The sequence below is a fragment of the Heteronotia binoei genome, chromosome 4 (assembly GCF_032191835.1).
Source record: "Heteronotia binoei isolate CCM8104 ecotype False Entrance Well chromosome 4, APGP_CSIRO_Hbin_v1, whole genome shotgun sequence".
Taxonomy (NCBI): domain Eukaryota; kingdom Metazoa; phylum Chordata; class Lepidosauria; order Squamata; family Gekkonidae; genus Heteronotia; species Heteronotia binoei.
The window spans coordinates 31878858-31899983 of NC_083226.1; the positions used below are offsets into that span (position 1 = coordinate 31878858).

General features: G+C 49.8%; 2 protein-coding genes across 2 annotated transcripts; one reads left to right on the forward strand and one right to left on the reverse strand.

Moving 5' to 3' along the window:
• Positions 1 to 1433: 1433 nt before the first annotated feature.
• Positions 1434 to 14072, reverse strand: THAP1 (THAP domain containing 1). Its single transcript, XM_060237070.1, has 3 exons — positions 13694 to 14072; positions 3788 to 3983; positions 1434 to 1972 (listed from the first exon to the last, which is right to left on the reverse strand). The coding sequence occupies exons 1-3, from the start codon at positions 13762 to 13764 to the stop codon at positions 1577 to 1579; spliced, it is 663 nt and encodes a 220-aa protein (XP_060093053.1). The 5' UTR covers positions 13765 to 14072; the 3' UTR covers positions 1434 to 1576.
• Positions 14073 to 19135: 5063 nt separating this feature from the next.
• Positions 19136 to 20494, forward strand: LOC132569933 (transcription factor Jun-like). Its single transcript, XM_060236372.1, has one exon. The coding sequence runs from the start codon at positions 19198 to 19200 to the stop codon at positions 20473 to 20475; it is 1278 nt and encodes a 425-aa protein (XP_060092355.1). The 5' UTR covers positions 19136 to 19197; the 3' UTR covers positions 20476 to 20494.
• The last annotated feature ends 632 nt before the right edge of the window (positions 20495 to 21126 follow it).

Consider the following 21126-nt stretch of genomic DNA (forward strand, 5'->3'; position numbering starts at 1 on the left):
GATCAGCCCTAGTTAGCATTTTGATGGTAGACCACCAAGGAAGTCCAGGGTTGCCATACAGAAACAGGCAAAGGCAAATTACCTCCGTTCATCGCTTGCCTTGAAAACCCTATGGGTTCATCATAAGTTGGTTGCAACTTGATGGCACTTTCCACCACCACCAAGTTGCAGACAGCACATTGTCCCACTGTTCCTGTATCTTTACTGCAGTATTGGCTTGAGCTACCTACACTTCTGACATGGCCTCTTCTCTTTTCTTTCATTGTGTTTAATACCAGGAGTACTTTTTAAATTGCTTCATCTGTGCCCCAATGCCAGCAGAAAAGTATTGTGGAATTTGCTTTTTATATTAACACCTTGTTGAAGGTCTATATTATGTGTTACCAGGTTTTAATGGCCAAGATTTTGACACACATGGAGAAAATATTATTATGCACAGCATCCAAAGAAATATAGAGCTGGATTCAAGGATGCCATTACACAAAAGCAGAAAATATTTCATCTTGTACAGGTGGACTGGGTGTCTGCAATTTCTGCAGATTTTTCCCTTGAAGTACACCCTCCATACTGAATCTACATGGAGGATGTTCTCCACAGCTGAGAACGAAACGTCTGGAAGGAAAACTTTCTCCAGTAGAACACGGCACTTGATCCCGAAAGATTCTACAAACCCTAATGATGTTACCAGCCGTGAAAACCTGAATTCTTTGAATCTACATAGTTCCTAATGGTCCCCCAATCTTCAAAAGCAGCTTTTGGGGTGGCATGGGAGGCTGTGGAAGACAGGGAGAGATTAGACAAGCTCCTCTTACAGTCTGTTGGCTCCAACATGATATACTATACTCAAACACATCACAGTAATGCTTAAAATTACACTGTGATGTGAGTGATGAAATCTCTACATATGCAAAAGGGGCACAAGCTAGATAATGTTAAAGACTCTGAAGTCTCATTGCTTTCTATTACAAAGGTCTGAGGATGATTTCACACAGACATTTTTAATGATCTGATATAAGGTACTTGAGTATACATATAAGGCGCGAAGGGATAACTGCTTGTCTTAAAATGCCTAGGGAGGATGGGTGAAATTTGAGCCAAAGATTTAATGCTCATAGCTCATATTTTTTGCCTCTGTCCTATCCCACTTCTTTTGTGCACATATTTATATAAAGCTTGGTAGTCTGTTTCTGTTTCATTTTTCTTAAATACAACTGCCCCCTCTTTGAGCTTCTGGCAAGACCTGAGCAATGAAATAACTAACATAATTGCAGTGACATAGGCAACTACCAGACTTGAGCTATATCTTCTGCTTTGTGAAACGAATAAAATTAAGTGGGATTGTCAATGACAATTTGTTGTTTGTGGAAAAACTGCTAATACCAACACTGAGCAATTCATCATTAAAAATTCCCCAAATCCACAGTGACAAAGAATTATTATATAGCAATTTTTTAATTGTTTTTGAGGGGTGAAGTTTAATATACACAGAACTAAAAAGCATTGCATTTTAAAACTCAACTTCTGGGTTAGTTTGATGAGGCTAAACTTGGCAGTGCCCCGTAAGTAGTCAACCTTCTTAGGCAGGTACTTCTACAATTTCAAAGTAGTCATTGGGCAGAATCACATAACCTCCATTGCCTGATAGCACGTCTTTCTCCTTCTTAAACTGAACAAGCTCACGCAGTTTTTCAATCTGTTTCTCCTGACGCCTACATCGCTGCTGCGCAGTCTTAAGTTTCTTCCTCAGTTTGTCCACCTGTTCTTCCAGCTGCTGAATTCTTTTTCTCTGGTGTACTGTATCTTCTACAGTATAGTTGTGATCACAAAAAACAGCAATATTATTGGGGGTGTGAAGTGGAGGCATTAACAATCCAATGCTGGGATCTACTAGTCTTAGATCTGTCTGTAGGGGTGGGGGAGGTGAAGGAGAAGGGGGAGATGGTTCTTCAGCTGGTTCCTGAGTGCCTTCAGCCTAAAAAACGATAAGTCAAAAATGGACTTTTAAAAATTGTTTTATAAAAACAGTTTGACGTATTTTTAGACAATAGTGGCACCAGTCTGTTACTTTAGCATAGCAAATTTCAATATATATTTAACTCTTTTCTGCTTTTCAGCATCTGCGCAGTAGCCAGTTTTTAAGACACTCTTTGCTAAATTTGAGCATGCTACAGAAAGTGATGACTGATTTAGAAAGGTAATGCCTGGGTGTGGGAAACTGGCCACACACAAAGATTCCTTCTGTGGCCATTCCCATAAAGTATTTGCTCAATAACAGAAAGATTATGTTGTAGCATGAAAGCTAGCTTTATCGATAAGGCATCTAAACTGTTATGAAACCCTTTTTCATCATACAATGTTGCCCAATACTCCTCTAGCCTCAGCACTCCTTAGAAAACATTTCAAAAATCTGTTAACAAAACATAAAATCTGCAGCAGAGTAAATAGAACTGTTGTATGCTCTTTTTTCAAACATGACAGGCTCTCACCAAATCTTTCACACTTCCAGAAGAACAGATTATTTCCAGTAGCTATGGAATCCTGTTAAAAGGTACTCTAATCTTCCCAGTTAGACTGCTATCCTCAGGATAGGTAATTAGAAGGAAGTCCTAATGAAACCTTTAAAATATTATTTATTAAACACTGTTTCCCCATTCGGAGGATCCATTTCACTAGATTTAACAACTACCAGCAGAAGCTACAGCTCTTTTAGAAGACGTCATGCAGAATTCTGTTTAAGAAACTTTTAATTCTACATGGATATCCTTTTATAGCTTTGTGTTATCAATCCTTATATTATTTAAGACGAGACTTCAGATGTTCCTTAAGATTAGAGTACTTTTTATTTGAACACAGCTAGAAAGAAAATGCAACTAGTTGTTTGACTGTTATAACTAAAGGGCTCTTCTACTTTTTTGAATGTACTACAGGCAAGAACAATGATCAGGCAGTTGGTATACATCAGAAGTCCAAACCTTTTCAAGTCTGTGGGCACCTTGGGAATTCTGATACAGGGTGGCGGGTACAACTGAAAAACAGCTGTTGCAAGCAGCAGAGCCAACTGCTAAATATCAGGGAGTGAAATTATGCATAACTCTAAGTAATTCCTCAGCATTTCAAGCAGAAGCTCAATTTAAGGCTGTAGTTCCCCTCCCACTCCTATCATCCTGCCCATCCTCACATTAAGAGGAGAAGTGAGATAGGGACTCAAAGCAGTGGAATATTTCCAGCAACCTGTAGATGAAACAAAGGAACTTTGCAATCAAACTGTGAAATTTAGCATTCTTGGAATTTGCGGAGGGAGAGAACGGATACTAAGCTGAAGCAAAGGTACAGTTCATACCTCATTCTCGCTTTCAGATTTAGAGAAGACTATACTGGGAATGGTCCAACATGCCTGAGAGAGAGGAGAGTGGCTAAAGGCTCTGTGATATCAGATTTCTGAAAGGAGCAGCCACACAGTTTTCACATTTTAAAGCCCAACAATGCTTTAGACCAGCTAGGAAAGAGCTGAGAAGGAGGTGGTACAGACAGGCAACTGTACTCCTAAAATTGATGGAGGTGGAAAGTTCTTCAGTTTTAATGAAATTAAGAATCCAACGTCTCTCTTTTTCTTCCAGGTTAGTACATCAAGCAGCAAAAATTTAAGAATTCAGTCTCCCTCTCATCTGGGGCTGGGAAATGTTCTTCTATTCCTACCATTTCATTTAGAAAACAGTGCTGTTTATACATAAACATGCATATCTTTGAATAACAGAAGCTTTAATATGAAAGAAAACCACCTGCTCACCTTCACATTTGGTTCAGTGTGGCAAAATATTGTTGGCACAGCATTGTCTTTCAGTAGCTTATTATTGCATTCCCTTTTGAAGCAATCTGGAGTAAAGTGTTCTGAACAAATGCTGCTATATTTTGTTGGCTTGAAATTTTTTCTTCTAACAGCAGCTTCCCATTTCTTGCAGAGGTCAGGTCTTGTGAGAGGAAATCTACAAATAAAATATAACTTCAGCACCTCTTCTTATGTTATCGTCCTTACTAATTTCCAGAAAGAATGCCCATGGTGGAGTACAAACGGTCAGTTTATTGCTGGGGAGGGAAAGCATTGTTATACACACATACATACAGCATTCTGTATGTAAAATCTGCGGAAATAAATAAATTCTCCCACAGGGTCTCTGAACACACTTAGGACACTCGGTGGTACAGAACACAGTGGAGAAGACCAATTCTTTTTAGATGGACAATTAAGATTAATACACAAGAATCCTGATTATTCAAACTTTGATTATGCAGAATTCTCTGGGTATCAGAGGTGTGTGTTACCATATCTTCCATAATTTAAGAAATGTTTTAAACATTATCCAAATGACTCAAGAACAAACAACACTAGGGCTACAATTTCACGCATGCTTACTTGGATAGTGATGAGACTGAAATCCACAATGATCAGGATGCGGATCTGGCAAATCTGGAAGGCATTTCTTCTTCTTTATCCAGAAGCACCATCAGCCTCCCATGTTGAAAGGTCAGAATTCACTTTACTTTAATTCACAATATTTTAAGTCCAATTTTTCTCCCAGTTCTATTCCCTTTCAAAGTAAACGTTGAATGCTTTTACGGGGAAGGGAAAACACAAGTCCTTTCATCACTTTATTCAGAGTCCAACTGGAGTAAATTGATAAAGCAACAGGGCTTCATCAAAGGAAGGCATTCTGAACTGGTCTTTTTTCCTAATTAAAAATGGCTTGCATTGATAATTTAAATAACCAAACAGACCAGGAAAATTTTGTAGATATCATGTAGGCATTAAAGGTGTGTGTATGAATTAAGTGTGCTGGGATGCCTTTTGATTTTAAATAGCAGGAATTTAACAAGCTAAATCTGAAGCATTCAGGTACATGCCCTACTATTTACAAATGGAGGTTTTACAGATCTCTTTATTATGGGAGCAATCCTAAAGAGGTCTGCTCAGAAGAAAGTCCCATTTTATTCACTGGGGCTTACTTCCAAGAAACTGCTCTTAGACTAAAAAAAAAAGGTAAAGGTAGTCAAGTTCCCTGTGCAAGCACCAATCGTTTCCGACTCTGGGGTGACGTCGCATCACAACGTTTTCACGGCAGACTTTTTACAGGGTGGTTTGCCATTGCCTTCCCCAGTCATCTACACTTTCCCCCCAGCAAGCTGGATACTCATTTTACCGACCGCGGAAGGATGGAAGGCTGAGTCAACCTTGAGCCAGCTACCTGAACCCAGCTTCCACCAGGATCAAACTCAAGTCATGAGCAGAGCTGCAGTACTGCAGCTTTACCACTCTGCACCATGGGGCTGCATGGTGCTCTTAGACTAACAGCCTATAATGAGTAAAACCAAGGACAAATATTTATATTCAAAATAGTCAATAAATGTTTACTGAACCACAAGGTATTAATTACAAAGTAGCAGACTTCAGATAACAAGTACTAAAATATAAGTGTGGCATAGTATGCAGCTGTTAAACTGCCAAGGCTCTAATTCTTTTTATTAACTAGGGTGGCCAGACCGTCCCGGTCTCCCGGGACATTCCCGGTTCTGGCCACCCAATCCCGGCTCCCGGGCTGCCTATACCGGGACCATTAAAGGTCCCGGTTTAGGCAGCCCCGGAGCCGGTGGGCCGCGGGCGCCGGCGGAGAAGGCGGGGAGTGAGGGAGGGAGCGTCCCTGCGCCTGCGCAGGGACGCTCCCTCCCTCACTCCCCGCCTTCCCCGCCCGCGCGCGGGGCCCGGCGGCAGTGGTGGAGGCCTCTCCGTGGCCTCCGCTGGTCGCTGGAAGCCCTCCAGAGACTCTGGAGGGCCTCCAGCGACCAGCGGAGGCCGCGGAGAGGCCGCGGGGCACCCGGCGCTGGTCCCGGAAGGCCTTCCAGAGCCTCTGGAAGGCCTTCCGGGACCAGCGCCGGCCAGCGAACGCCTCCCCGCGGCCTCCGCTGGTCCCTGGAGGCCCTCCAGAGTCTCTGGAGGGCCTCCAGGGACCAGCGGAGGCCGCGGGGAGGCCGCGGGGCACCCGGCGCTGGTCCCGGAAGGCCTTCCAGAGGCTCTGGAAGGCCTTCCGGGACCAGCGCCGGCCAGCGAACGCCTCCCCGCGGCCTCCGCTGGTCCCTGGAGGCCCTCCAGAGTCTCTGGAGGGCCTCCAGGGACCAGCGGAGGCCGCGGGGAGGCCGCGGGGCACCCGGCGCTGGTCCCGGAAGGCCTTCCAGAGCCTCTGGAAGGCCTTCCGGGACCAGCGCCGGCCAGCGAACGCCTCCCCGCGGCCTCCGCTGGTCCCTGGAGGCCCTCCAGAGTCTCTGGAGGGCCTCCAGGGACCAGCGGAGGCCGCGGGGCACCCGGCGCTGGTCCCGGAAGGCCTTCCAGAGGCTCTGGAAGGCCTTCCGGGACCAGCGCCGGCCAGCGAAGGCTTCCCTGCGGCCTCCGCTGGTCCCTGGAGGCCCTCCAGAGTCTCTGGAGGGCCTCCAGGGACCAGCGGAGGCCGCGGGGCACCCGGCGCTGGTCCCGGAAGGCCTTCCAGAGCCTCTGGAAGGCCTTCCGGGACCAGCGCCGGCCAGCGAACGCCTCCCCGCGCCCTCCGCTGGTCCCTGGAGGCCCTCCAGAGTCTCTGGAGGGCCTCCAGGGACCAGCGGAGGCCGCGGGGAGGCCGCGGGGCACCCGGCGCTGGTCCCGGAAGGCCTTCCAGAGCCTCTGGAAGGCCTTCCGGGACCAGCGCCGGCCAGCGAACGCCTCCCCGCGGCCTCCGCTGGTCCCTGGAGGCCCTCCAGAGTCTCTGGAGGGCCTCCAGGGACCAGCGGAGGCCGCGGGGAGGCCACGGGGCACCCGGCGCTGGTCCCGGAAGGCCTTCCAGAGGCTCTGGAAGGCCTTCCGGGACCAGCGCCGGCCAGCGAACGCCTCCCCGCGGCCTCCGCTGGTCCCTGGAGGCCCTCCAGAGTCTCTGGAGGGCCTCCAGGGACCAGCGGAGGCCGCGGGGAGGCCGCGGGGCACCCGGCGCTGGTCCCGGAAGGCCTTCCAGAGCCTCTGGAAGGCCTTCCGGGACCAGCGCCGGCCAGCGAACGCCTCCCCGCGGCCTCCGCTGGTCCCTGGAGGCCCTCCAGAGTCTCTGGAGGGCCTCCAGGGACCAGCGGAGGCCGCGGGGCACCCGGCGCTGGTCCCGGAAGGCCTTCCAGAGGCTCTGGAAGGCCTTCCGGGACCAGCGCCGGCCAGCGAAGGCTTCCCTGCGGCCTCCGCTGGTCCCTGGAGGCCCTCCAGAGTCTCTGGAGGGCCTCCAGGGACCAGCGGAGGCCGCGGGGCACCCGGCGCTGGTCCCGGAAGGCCTTCCAGAGCCTCTGGAAGGCCTTCCGGGACCAGCGCCGGCCAGCGAACGCCTCCCCGCGCCCTCCGCTGGTCCCTGGAGGCCCTCCAGAGTCTCTGGAGGGCCTCCAGGGACCAGCGGAGGCCGCGGGGAGGCCGCGGGGCACCCGGCGCTGGTCCCGGAAGGCCTTCCAGAGCCTCTGGAAGGCCTTCCGGGACCAGCGCCGGCCAGCGAACGCCTCCCCGTGGCCTCCGCTGGTCCCTGGAGGCCCTCCAGAGTCTCTGGAGGGCCTCCAGGGACCAGCGGAGGCCGCGGGGAGGCCGCGGGGCACCCGGCGCTGGTCCCGGAAGGCCTTCCAGAGGCTCTGGAAGGCCTTCCGGGACCAGCGCCGGCCAGCGAAGCCCGTCCCTGTGGCATCGGTCCCATCATTGTAGGGCCCAGGGGGCCGGCGCAGCGGCCTGCTGAAGCAGCCTGTCGGTCACTTCCGGGTTCCTGTCCTGCATCTCGACCTGTGTTATTAGTGACAGGCTGCTTCGGCGGGCCGCTGCGCCGGCCCCCTGGGTCCCACAACGATGAGACCGATGCCACAGGGACGGGCTCGAAACACTCTATAACCCCTCAAAAGAACAGCAGTCTAGCTCGCTTCCCCCGAGCCCTGCCGCCATAAGCCTCAAGGGGGCTCATTTTGCGGCATCTCCCGGCGGGAGGGTGGCACCCGCACGGGACACATATCAAATGAAAGAGGGGGCGCAGGGCTATCAGAAACAGCCGGCGGAGGGAGTCGGGAGACCACCCCACTGGGGGATCCACACCCCGAAAGTGATGAAGGTGGCGCAGATAGAGCCAACAGAGCAAACAGGACAAAATAAATAAGCTGCATTATGCAGCACAGTTGAGAAAGTGCCTTATCCCATATACTGATGAAGTATATACAGGATTTGAGAACAAAATTGTTTCCGGCGGTGATATTTGGGGGATTTTTGGGGACGTCACAGGAAGTGCTGTGAAGTCACTTCCTGTTTCCGGCAGTGGCATTTGGGGGAAATGATGTCATTTGGGGGAAGTGATGTCAGAGGAAGTGATGTCACTTCCCGTTTCCGGCAGGTGACGCGGGGAAATGATGTCACAGGAAGTGGTGTCACTTCCTGCTTCCGGCGGTGGCATGACATCACCGGAAGTGACGTCACTTCCTGTTTCCCCTACCTCCCCCCCCCCCCAGGTGTCCCTGGCTGGCCTTCAGACATTATGGTCACCCTATTATTAACAAAGGAAATTATTACAAATGCAGTCTCTGATATCTTAAGGCAATCCAGATTCAGCTACTGGAAGTGATTACTTGAAAGATACAGATCAGTCTATCCTTAAACAACTTCCAGGATTTACAAAAGGGGGGATTCCAAAACTACTTCAGCAATCGAAATCCCAGATCTGTATATTTGCATTAGCGCTGCCAGCTCTGGGTTCTGAAACTGTAGGGATGGTGGAGTTTGGAGAAGGGAGGGAACTGAGGGGGGGATAATGCTATGGAGTCCACCCTGCAAAGCACCTATTTTCTCCAGGTGTGGAGCTCTCTGTAGTATGGAGATCAGTTGTAATGTGAGATCTCTAGGCCCTGCCTGGTGGTTGGCAACCCTAACTTGCATCAAGGTAACAAGTATTACAAGGTGTACTTACCCACAATAAGAGAAACAATTATTTCTGATATTGAATATGGCTGAATGGGGGGGGGTGCGGTTTACATGTCATCCTTATTGAGAGTGCTTCATAGGAACATTGTTCCTTGGCCAGTTAATCCCCTGGCAAAAATGGGGCCTACTCTCCATTTGACATTACACTTCTTTATCCAGAACGACTGGGAAATTTGAAAGATCACCGGAGGGGGAAGACCTCTTATGAAATATATTCTATTTTGGAACAAGGTAAATAGTTTTGAAAAAAGGTTTCTCTCAAAATGTACAATATGAACACTGTTACATAATACTATTCCCAGCATTAAATAATCTTAATTTCTGTCAGATATGTGAAGGTTGAGAGAGGGAGGGAAAATCTGGAAAAACTATTTTTTTTAATTTTTGTTCTGCCTGAGGAACATTAAAAAAAATCTTTTGGAATGAGTGAAATTCTTCTCAAGACAGGATTTCACTCACTCAAAATGTATAGCATTAGCTTTTTCAGGAACAGCCCTAGATAACAATTCCTATAGAAAAGGTAGAAACAGACAACATATTTTCAAGAATATAATTGTTTAAGCATAAATTAACATTCAAAACGATTACTTACTGAATACTTCAATAATTTCAATGTTATAAAGTTTAACTTGAAATCTAAATATGCTAGGAGATGGAGGAGGAGCTTTTTATACCCTGCTTTTCTCTACCCTAAGGCACATTCACATTCCCTTCTCCTTCCCACACAGGCACCTTGTGAGGTAGGTGGGGCTGAGAGAGTTCTAAGAAAATTGTGACTGGCCAGAGGTCACTCAGCAGGCTTCAGTTGGAGAAGTGAAGAATCAAACCCAGTTCTCCAGGTTCACAGCTCTTCATCATGACTCCTTTTAGTTATTTCATTACTATATAATACACTTTTGTCCAAACAACACACTTTTTATTTACTAGAAAATTTGTTTTGCAATTTCAACTTTCATTTCCCCCCCCCTAATTTTCAGATGGTAGCATAGTATGCAATAGTTTGCAACTTCAAGTACTAAACATATCTGAAGTTTTACTTGTAGAAAATTACAGTGGAATCCTACGCAGAGTTATACCCTTCTAAGGCTATTCAAGTCAATGGTTTTACAAGAGTGTAATTACAGGTGCCAACCTGCAAGTGGGAGCTGGAATTTTCCTAGAATTTCAACTGATTTTCAGACTATCAATTCCACTAGAGAAATGGCAACCTCACAGGTTGGACTCTATGACCACATCTCTGTAGAATGCTCTCTGTTACCCAAACTCTGCCCTCCTTGGGCTCTACCCCCAAATATCCAGGAATTCCCCAACCTAGAGTTGGCAACCCTAGGAGAGCCATCCTAAGCAAATCTACTCAGAATCCTGTTCAGCTCTATTCCCAGAAAAGTGTTGTTTGCAATGGTGTACTAAGAAGGCAGGGGTACAGTCCACCCCAAATGGAGCTTGAGGAAGGCTTTTGAAGGGGGCATCCTGCTTCCTCCAGCCAAATGCCTTCCCTTTTATTTTAAAAAATGCAGTTCTGGCTGCAGCCACTAGGGGCACAGGGACGTCTGAGTACAGCAAAAAGCTCTAGGGTCAGCTAAATTTCCCAAGACTCACTTAAAACTCAAGCAAACTTCTTTAACAGATTGTGCTGCATGCTTAAAATAAAACAGAAGACATTTGGCTGGAGGAGGCAGGATGATGCTGGCTTCAAGGGCCCCCTTCAGAAGCCTTCCTGAGTCTGATCTCATGAGATCTCAGAAGCTAAGCAGGGCAATCGTGGAGGCAGGCAATGGCAAACCACCTCAAAATATCTGTTGCCTTGAAAACCCTACAAGGTCGCCATAAATCAACTGTAACCTGACATTGATGAAGCCACTCGTGTTTTAAGCAGGGACTTGTGAGGACTTCTGTTCTCCATTTTGAAGTCCAAGAAATCACCATCCCAAACATCTATGTCTCTGAGACAAATCAAACAGAGTGGCAGCAAAGTCCTGCTACACTCCTGCCGCGTTTCCTGGTGTCTGACTGCAGGAGCACGCAAGCAAGGCAGATTGGTGGTGTGAATCCACCAATCCACTCTGGGCACTCATCAGTATTTTTGTAAAAATCACTGCCACAAAGTGCCTGAGTACATATGCACATGGCACTGAAAATGTAAGGGGGGGGGACCAAAAGGGGATGGCATGCAACAACTGTGTGTAGGCTTCCCAACCCTCCCGCCCTGGCGGGGGACCCCAGGATTTCCACCCTCTTCCCCCGCTCCCCAAAAAAACGGAAGCGGGGGGAGGGGGGAAACGGCGCTGGGGAGCATGGCGAGCCGCCCGATCCTGGAGCGGGCGAGGCTGCCGCGCCGCTGCCGCCCCCTCCCCGCCCACCGCAGCTGCTCCTCCGAGATGGGCCCAGGCTGAGCCCATCTCGGAGGAGCAGCCAAGAGCAGCGCAGGCAAAACCAGAGAAGGGGAGGGCGAGGCAGGCCAGGAGCATGGCGAGCCGCGAATCCGGGCCCTTCTAGGACCCGGACTCGCGGCTCGCCACGCCCCCGGCCTGCCTCCACCCCCCCTCCGCTTCCACCCCAGAGGCGGAGCGGGCGAGGCCGCCGCGCCGCCTCTTCTCTGCTCGCCGTGGCTGCTCCTCCGAGATGGGCTCAGCCTGAGCCCATCTCGGAGGAGCAGCCACGGCGAGCAGAGAAGAGGCGGCAGCTGCGGGGCGGCTCGCCACGCTCCGCGGCGCTGTTTTCCCCCCCTCCCCCCTAGCTCCACCCGTGTCTCCTGGCTCCACCCCCAAAGTCCCCAGATATTTCTGGGGTTGGACTTCACACCTCACACCTATTTGCCTGGACCCTTTTTTGGGGATGCCAGGGATTGAACCTGGGACCTTCTGCTTCCCAAGCAGATGCTCTACCACTGAGCCACCGTCCCTCCCCGTAACCCTAACTGTGGCAACCCTGTGTGAATGCACCAACGTGCCCCCCCGCAGTTGCACAATATACAGGCAGATAGTGCAGAGGAGTGTCTGATCGGGATTTGTCCACTCTTTTGTGGCAGCGTGATCTGCATGCCTCTCAAGAAAGGCTTTAGGGAACCCCACATCTAAATAAAAGAGGCCTGAGATGTAGGAACTATATGCAGCTCTTTCGCACATATTGTACGGCTCCCAGAAGTCAAGGAGAAACATAAAGCTTACTCCCAAGTAAATATGCATAGCATCAGGACCTCAACCAGCCTGTGAGTGCTGATGACCCATGGGCAGGCGACTATTTCTGCCATGTGTGAAGCAGGGAAGGAGGGGGAACTAGGCAGGCTTGCAAGCTCTTCTCCTCCACCACAGAGTTTGACCAGAGGCCTAGAGAAGGGATAGAGAGCGCAAGAGCCGAGGGAGCCACCGGAAGCAGGGACAGAATTAAAGAGGGTTAAAGTGCAGGGTTCCCCCTTAGTTTCATGGTTCTTGTAGGAGCTGACTAACCTTGGTGTCAAGGCAAAGAGATGCACAGTTATGCAAACAGTGATCAGTGATTTATATGGTACATGTGTGTTTCCTTCTCCCACTAGTGCCAAAAAATGGTATCCCTATGCTGGTTATTCCCAGCTTTTATTTTTTTTTAAAAAGTCTCCTAGAGTGGTCATGTTGTCAAGGGCATACACATGTAATTTACCTTTCTGTGCAAAGAAAGTTTTAAGAGTTTTAATAAAGCCACTGGCGTAATATTTGTTTATGTCTTGCAGCTCTCAAACATCTGATGTTTATTCTATGAAGCTCTTACGTTAAGCAAGTTTGGTCACCTCTGTTCTAGTACATGGAGTCTGAAGAAATGGGCACAAGCACCCAATAATTTGCACTAGGATATGATTTTGTTAAGTCTTTTGGGGCTCTACAGGCTTTCTTGTTTATTTGTTTTCAACAGACCAACATGATTACTCCCACAGGGTGGGAAAATACAAGTGTGGCGTTGACCTGTGGAGGCACAGAGAGCAAGAGAAAGCTGTATCGGTGCCATAAGGGACACAGGAACAAACTGGAACTCTCCATTGCTACTAAGAAACACTGAAGCACGGAGAGCAATAAAAGGCTTATTGAAAGAGAATGTGTTCTGTACTCATTGGGTTAACACCGTTTTTGGCACCTCAAACAAACTAAAAGGTTTGTTATTGCAAAAAATGTCATGTTTCTGAAACAGCTGAGAAAGTTTATACCACAATAAATCGGTCAATTTTGAGGCTTTTAAGTCTCCACAAGCCTCTGTTTTGTTGTTGCCAATTATTCACTTGGCCACCCAACCAGGCTTTTAGATCTGATCACATATTTTAAATTTCCGTTAATAAAACGGTGAGGAGAACCCACTACATTTTTTTAAGCATGCTCCAAGAACGACCGGAGTTCTGCGCTCCGAACAGCAACGGTTCAAAAGAACACGCGCACCCACACCTCTTCCCGCCAATAAGGGATTACCCCCTCATAATAATTAAAAAAAAAAAAAGGAAAGCGCGCGCACGCGATTTAGCTCCGCCTCCTCTTAGGGCCGCGCATCCTTTTTTAAACGTTTCGACTCAGCGTACGAGGGTAGCGCGCATGCGAGCGCGCCCCAGCACCACCTTTCCCTTTCTCGGGGAGCGCGCGCCACCTCCATTTCCCAACCGCTCGGACGGGAGAGGCGGGCGCGCGCTTTTTCTCACCCTCCCTCCCGCTCCTGCCCCGACCGCCCTGTACCCCTACTCACTTATGGAAGGAGATGGGCTTCTCTTTGTCATAACGATTCCGACAACGGTAGGCAGAGCAGGACTGCACCATCCTCTTGTCGCCTCTGCGCCACCGCTGTAATTTTTCAAGAGCTCGAAAACCCCGTTAAAAGGCTATTACGGTTTCCACACTAAAGCCTTCGCGTCTCTTTTCGCTTGTTACAAAACATATAAATAAAAACGAAGAACGACATAAACTGGATGTGGCCTCTCCCTACTTCAACATGGCGGTGCCAGCTTCATGCCAACTCTCGCGAGAGCTCCACATCGCTGTTAGTTGATGGTCAACGCCCCAACCCCGACGCTTACGTGCGCTGTTCAGAATGGCCAATAGGAAGGCGCGGTTCGTGTTTTGAAGCCGCCCGTTTTGGCTCTCGAGATAGAAAACGTACATGCATACGCTTGCGCACTAGTTTCCTCTTTTTCGAAGGGCTGGTAGGGAAAGCTGAGTTTCCCTGCCCATCTACAATAGTTTTTAATTTACGTTTTAATAGAATTAGAAAAAAGGAAGACTGCTTAATTTGTCCATACTTTGCCCTAGGAATGTGTTCATTATTATTTCCCACTGAATTTAGTGGTGTTTACTCCCAGATTACGGATATAGTTGCAAGAACGTTTAGGCAGTGTGTATCGCTTTCAGCAGGAAACTGTACTTGAGTTCAGTGTATGATCGCCATATGTCTGGTCACAATTACTTGGAGTAAACCCGGTTGATTACACTGAGGCTTCCTTGGATTGGCCTGTATTTTGTTTTCATTTCTTTTAAGAATGTATACCCTGTGCTCTACTGCATACGAGAGAGCTTTAAACAAAATGCAGTCATAAGGCATTAGAAATAAATACGTTTTACAGAGGGGGTAGGTAGATGTGTGAGCTAAGGAAGATTGCCAACCTCCTGGTGGTGCTAGACAACAGGGACCCCAAGTGTGTGAGATGTGAAAATATGGAAAACACAAGGGTGGACCATTAAAAAAAAGTCTCAAAAATTCAAGTACCAGTAGACATCAGTCTATTGAAACATAGTAAATACAGACAATGAAATAAAACTGGTGGTCACAATTCAGCTACAAATAGTAAGAACTAAATATCACAATTCAAGAAACATTCTTCAATAGTAAACATGAATTCAACATGAGACTCCTCTATGCTCCTTCATATAATAATGCCCAAAAGACCTCCTAAAGTCCAAAGAGAATGCAGGGGACGTCCCAGAGAAATTTCTACAGCCAATATGTCCTTCCCAGCTATAGAAGATGTTTCAAAACAATTCTTAGTTATAGAGTTGAAAAATGGAACCCCATTTCCACACTACTCCAAGCACAGCTCATATCTCAAATGGATGGAATCTTAAGGCAACAGAGATCACTTCCCCTGGAGGAAATGGTCACTAGGGAAAGTGGACTCCATGGTTTTATACCCCACTGAAGTTCCTCTTCTCCCCAACCCCTGCCCTCTTTAGGCTCCGCCCCCCAAATTTCCAGGTATTTGCCAACCCAGAGTTGGCAACCCTAGAGCCAGAACTCACTTCATCACCTGTATAAAGGAAAAATATATTTCAGTAGCAAAACACAAAATCTAACTCAGGGATGGCCAAACTGTGGCTCAGTAGCCACATGTGGTTCTTCCACACATATTGTGTAGTTCTCGAAGTCCCCACCACCCTGTCAGCCATCTTGGAGAAGGGATTTGTCTTCTTAAATCACTTCTCCAAACCAGCCAGCAGCTTAGAGAATGAATTTAAAGTTAAAGTTGCTTTCTTTCCACCTCTCTCCTCACTCCCCTGTCTATTTTCCTTCATACTCTCAAACATCTGACATTCACATCTTGTGGCTCTCAAGCATCTGACATTTATTCTACATGGCTCTTAAGTTAAGCCAGTTTGGCCACCCCTGATCTAACCTAATAACTCTTCTCAAAATTCAGTGCCATGGCTCTAAAATGCACCAATATAAAAGTTGCAATTATTCCTTAGCTAATGGTGTAATAAGTAGTTTGTATGGGGAGGTTCTGGCTGTTGGCATCCTCCTCTTCATAGAAAAGACTATTTGCCAGAATGGGTGTGGTCCAGTATTTGTGCTGAACATACACCTGGCATGTAATTACATTGCTCCCACACAAGAAGAAATAAAGAGCAAATTAGATTTCTCTATCAGTCTGCAGTCACCTCCCCGTCATCGCTCCGCCAGCACAACCACAGCTACCATCTACTATTTGCTGCAACTACACACTTATTCCAAGAGTTTGTCCCAGTAGTTAAAGCCAAGACTGGTGACGTTAATTGCCAAGGCAGTTGCATGCATAGTACCTTCTGCTTTCCCTAAAGGTGGGGAGGAGAGAGAGAGAATGAATCAGACATAATCTCAGCCAATGTCATTCTGGTTGGGAAATTCTTCGATAGCAACAAGTATGGCCTTGCCAAAAAGGCTCTATTTACATGAATCTTCCCCAAACATGATGGATTAAAGTACTACTAATGGGAACATGGAGCGCATCCATGAAAATTCTACTACACAATCCTATGTTTATGCTCTTGTGGCATCACTATCCTACTTGGGGGGTTACATCTATGAGCATGGTGGAAATGGGCCAAAATGCTTTGTTCCAAAGGCCACACTGAGACAGAGAAAACCATTTGATGGGCTGGCAAAAAGCGGTGTCTCTTCATTCTACAAGCAGTATCGCTTCAATATTTTTGAAAATTGTTGACTCAGCCTCTCTACCCCCTCTGTCTCCTTTTTCCTTACTCTGTCTTACTTTCTCCTATGTTCCTCTTTTCTGTCACGCCTGCCCCACCTGCTGTAGGGCCAGTCTTCCCTTTATGGATAAGCGTGGTGGTACTGATTCCACATCACTTTAGGCATGCCTGTTATTGACTATTGTGCACACTATTGGAGGCACAGAGATGACCTGGATACTTGGAAGCCTTTGATTTGGATGCATGTTTTAAAAAAATCTTTGTATGTCAGATGAAAATGGTCTCTTGGATGGCCCTAGTCCACATCAGGGGCAAAAGGATGTAGCATTCTATTTGTATAGTTCCTGTTAAGCCAAGGTGTTTACAGCAGCACATGCACCCAGGCATACAAAGCTGCCTGATACTGACCTTCTACATGCAAAATATGGGCTGACCTAAAAACTAGTGTGATAAACTCTAGTTACATGCTAACAATACATTCCTAAGCAGAATTACACCCTCCTCAGCCTACTGACAGCAATGAACTTAAACAAGGGTGCTACGGTACTCTGTTTACAGATGCACTGTAACTGGATTTTTAGGAACAACTACAGAGCTATTAGGACCATAATAAGTAGTCCTAAATAATCACAACAAAATAGCAGTCCATTTCCAATGAAATTCATAGCCTTAGGTGCACCTAACTGCAGCTGTCCTGAGCCTGCTTCAACAGGGAGGGCAGGTATAAATCAAATCAAATAAATAAATAAACCCCAGGCTACTAGTTGCATGGAGCTCAGACGATGTTACAACTATTATTTACTACTTGCTTCCCTAATATCCTGCCTGTTTCCCCAATGGGGACACAGCATAGCTTACATTGGTCTCTTCTTCAATTTATCCTCACAACTGCCCTGTGATGTAGCATAAATTGACAGCATGCAACTGGCCTAAGGGCAGCAAGCTTCTACACAAGAGTGCGGGTTCAAACCTGGGTATCCCAGATCCTAGTCACACAGTCTGTCCACTGAGAAAATATATGTAATACTGAGCTGTAAAAGTGCTGCATCTGTTGCAATAACTTGAAAATGTGTGCCATTGAGGCTCATGATAGGCCCATAATGAGTTTCATAAAAAGGAAAGACTGCAATTTTATGCATGCTTATTTGCAGATCAGCCTCATTGAACTTAGTGGGATTTATGTGCATATGACCACGCCAAAGAACATTGGCAATGATGGGTGTTAATCTTGGCAGGGCTGTACAAGCAGCAGACACTTGTGGTCACAATGAGAGAGTTTAAAGAGCAAGAGAGGAAACCTCATAGGGGAAAGGGACCAGTTTGTCCATTGGGCATTCCTTGGGACAACACAACCATAAATATGGGGCAATTCTTCCCGCCCCATCGTTTTCCCGGTTGTGGCCCCTTTCTCCCCATCCTGCACAGGTGAATAAAGTGAAAACCCCTTTCCAGTCCGAAGAAGCGAGCAGTGACTCATGACAGCTCCTATCCTGCCACACATTTTGTTAGTCTTTTAAGGTGCTCCTGAACTTTTGTTCTTTTCTGCTGCTATCCACAGATTAAAACAGCTATCCATCTTGATCTATCCCCCATCCCGTCCATTTTGCTGTAGTGGTTAAGTGTGCTGTTTGGTGTAGTGCTTAAATTTGCGGACTCTTATCTGAGAGAACCAAGTTTGATTCCCCACTTCTTCACATGCAGTTTGGTATAGTGGTTAAGTGTGCAGACTCTTATCTGGGAGAACGGTTTGATTCCCCACTCCTTCACATGCACCTGCTGGAATGGCCTTGGGTTAGCCATAGCTATTGCAGGAGTTGTCCTTGAAAGAACAGCTGCTGTGAGAGGCTTCTCAACCCCACCCATCTCACAGGGTGTCTGTTGGGGGGGAGAAGATATAGTTGATTGCAAGGAAAGAAGGGTAGGGTATAAATTTGCAGTCTTCTTTTTCTTCTTCTTCCCAACTGAGAAAGTATTGCAATTCCACAAAGCCCTTAAAAAGATGACAAAAAATAGGTTTTGGCTCATGGCAGTAAAAACTTTCCCAAAATTTCTAGAACACCGCGAACACACATTCCGAAGGTCCCAACGAAAAGCTACAAGAGCTGCCCCCCTCCTGGTTGCAAAACCGGTCACGTGTTCTAGGCGCTTGACTATTTTAAAAGTATGGGTAACTCTCCCCCCTCCGGTATTCCTTCCAAAGACCTCCCACCGTGCGGGCTCGTGGTGGGATGCGGGGGGGGGGGGGGCGGAGCGTCTAAAGAGCACCCCTCCCTCGGTGCCAGCCCACTTTCTCTCCGGAGGAGACGTGCCCGCTTCCCCAGCCTCCTCGCGAGTTTGTCTTCCTCTTCGCCTCGCGTTAGCGGAGGGGAGGGGAGGGGAGGGGAAGGGGTGGCGTCCCTTCGCCAAGGCCGCTGTGCGGCGCTCGCCGTGCCGGAGCCTAGAGGGCAGTGTGGCCGCCGCGGCCAGGAAGGGCGGAGCGGCAGGAACTGCTAAGGCGAGGCGATCTGACATCAGTTCCTCTGGCTGGCAGGGGAAAGAGTTTTCTTTCCGTAAATGCCACAAGTCGAAAGCGACGAGCCCCGGGCGGGTGCCCTGGGGCGGGAGGTGGTGAGCCGACCCCGCCCGTGAAGAGCCAGCTTTGCAGCAAGAACTGCAGCCACTGGCTGGGGAGCGGCGGAGCCCGGGAAAGGCTCGCCTCTCCTCCTCCTCCTCCCGGGAGCGCCCAAAAAGTCCCGCTTTCGCAGCATCGGAGGGAGGACTGCAGACAGACCCGCCGCTGTCCCACCCAGCATGAGCGGCGGCGGGCGCACGGGCGCCCGAGTGGCGGTGAAGATGGAAGTGGCTCCCTTCTACGCCGAGGAAGGGCTGGAGCTGCTCCCGGACTTCGTGCAACTGCCCGGCTTCGGCGGCGGGCCCGGCGTCGGCGGACCCACGGTGCTGGAGGCGGCGGAGGAAAGCGGGGCGGACCAGCACAAGCTGCTCCTGGCCGGGAAGAAGCCGCCGCCGCCGCCGCGGGACTTGGTCGGGGCGGCTTCCCCCAGCGCCGCCCTGCCTTCGGCGGGACCCTTCTCCTCGCTGCGCCCTCGGGGGAGCGCCGTGCACCGCCTCATCCAGGAGACGCCGGCAGTCAGCGGCGGCTCGGAGGTGGGCCCCGCTGGCTTGCAGCCTTTGCTGAAGCTGCCGGCCGCCGCTGACCTGGAGCAGCTGCTCATCCAAGCGGGCAGCCCGGGCCTGGCCGCTCCAGCCAGCCCCACGGGCGGAGGGCCCTCGGTGGCGGGTGCCCCCGGCGGGCCCTTCCTCTATCGGCCCCCGCAGCCGCAGGGCCAGCCGCAGGCGGTGACGCAGGAGCAGGAGGGCTTCGCCGACGGCTTCGTCAAGGCTCTGGCCGACCTGCACAAGCAGAACCAGCTGCTGGGGGTGCCGCCGGCCCCGCTCTCGCCCACCCAGCACTCGGGGGGCCCCTGTTGCCCTCCCGCCAGGCAGGACCCCCCGGCCGTCTACACCACCTTGGGCGGCTTCAACCCGGCGAGCCGGGCGGCCGCCGGCACTTTCTTCGCCCCCCAAGCCGTGGCTCGCCTCCCCGCGCCCGGCTCGACGGGCAGGGCCCTGGAGGAGCCGCAAACGGTCCCGGAGGCGCCGGTGGTGGTGGTGGGGCCTCCGCCGCCGCCTCCCGCTGCAGCCGCCGCCGCCGCCGCGCTCTCGTCGGGCGAGTCTCCGCCGCCCCCTTCCTCGCTGTCGCCGCTGGACGCCGAGAGCCAGGAGCGCCTGAAAGCCGAGCGCAAGAGGCTGCGCAACCGCATCGCCGCTTCCAAGTGCCGCCGGCGCAAGCTGGAGCGCATCGCCCGCTTGGAGGAGAAAGTGAAGGCGCTCAAAGGGCAGAACGCCGAGCTCGCCGCCACCGCCAGTCTGCTGCGCGCCCAGGTCAACCAGCTGCAGGGCCGCGTCCGGAGCCACCTCTCCAGCGGCTGCCACATCAACGCCGCCGCCGCTCCTAGCCAGACCCCCGCAGCCTCCGGCCAGCCCCCTGGCAGGGAAGGACCCACAGAGCCAGAGGCCAGCGCCTGCTGAAGTGACCGAGCCCTGGGCAGAGAGGGGGAGAAAAAGAGAGTGTCGGAGTAGAGGCTCACAACCTTGCTTCGCCAGGAGGCAGAGAGGATGACCCATTGATACGAGGCTTGTCAAGGGGCCTGATAGAGACCAACCCGGCTGCCTAACTCTTTGGGCTCCTGAAGGTGCCATTGCATTCATCTGAAAAAAGGTATGGGAAGGTTAGGAGAAGAGGCTCCTGAGCCATGCATACCTGCTTCCTATTCTCCAGTTTCTAATCTGGTGCCAGGAGGACCTGTTCAACAGCCAGCCAGAAGGTTGTTGGAAAGGGAGAAGAGATGCTCCAGAAAGGGGTATCGAGAGCTGCAATAGATCAATTTCAGCTTTGGGGACACTTCCAGAATGAAATTTCTAAAGAGTGCGCATCTCTCAGCTTTGAGAGGGGTGGGGAAGTCTTCATTTGTTTTAAGCATCTCCAGAAATGCAAAATAATGAAAGTGACAAGTGATTAATAACCAGATGGTGGTGGTGTTTCCAGGAGCACTGAACAAATACAGAAACAAACAAAACAAAGTTGGAAAAGAAGTGGTTTTGAGCTGCACCAGTTGATGCCATTCTGATGGTCCCAGCAACCTGAGACCAAATCCTGCAGCAAATGATCTTCAGAAAGAT

Coding starts and splice junctions, on each gene's coding strand:
- THAP1 (XM_060237070.1), bottom strand. CDS start 13,764: ATGGTGCAGTCCTGCTCTGCCTACCGTTGTCGGAATCGTTATGACAAA. Junction 3,984..13,693: donor AAGCCCATCTCCTTCCATAA/GTGAGTAGGGGT, acceptor TTTTATTTGTAG/ATTTCCTCTCACAAGACCTG. Junction 1,973..3,787: donor ACACTGAACCAAATGTGAAG/GTGAGCAGGTGG, acceptor ATCGTTTTTTAG/GCTGAAGGCACTCAGGAACC.
- LOC132569933 (XM_060236372.1), top strand. CDS start 19,198: ATGAGCGGCGGCGGGCGCACGGGCGCCCGAGTGGCGGTGAAGATGGAA.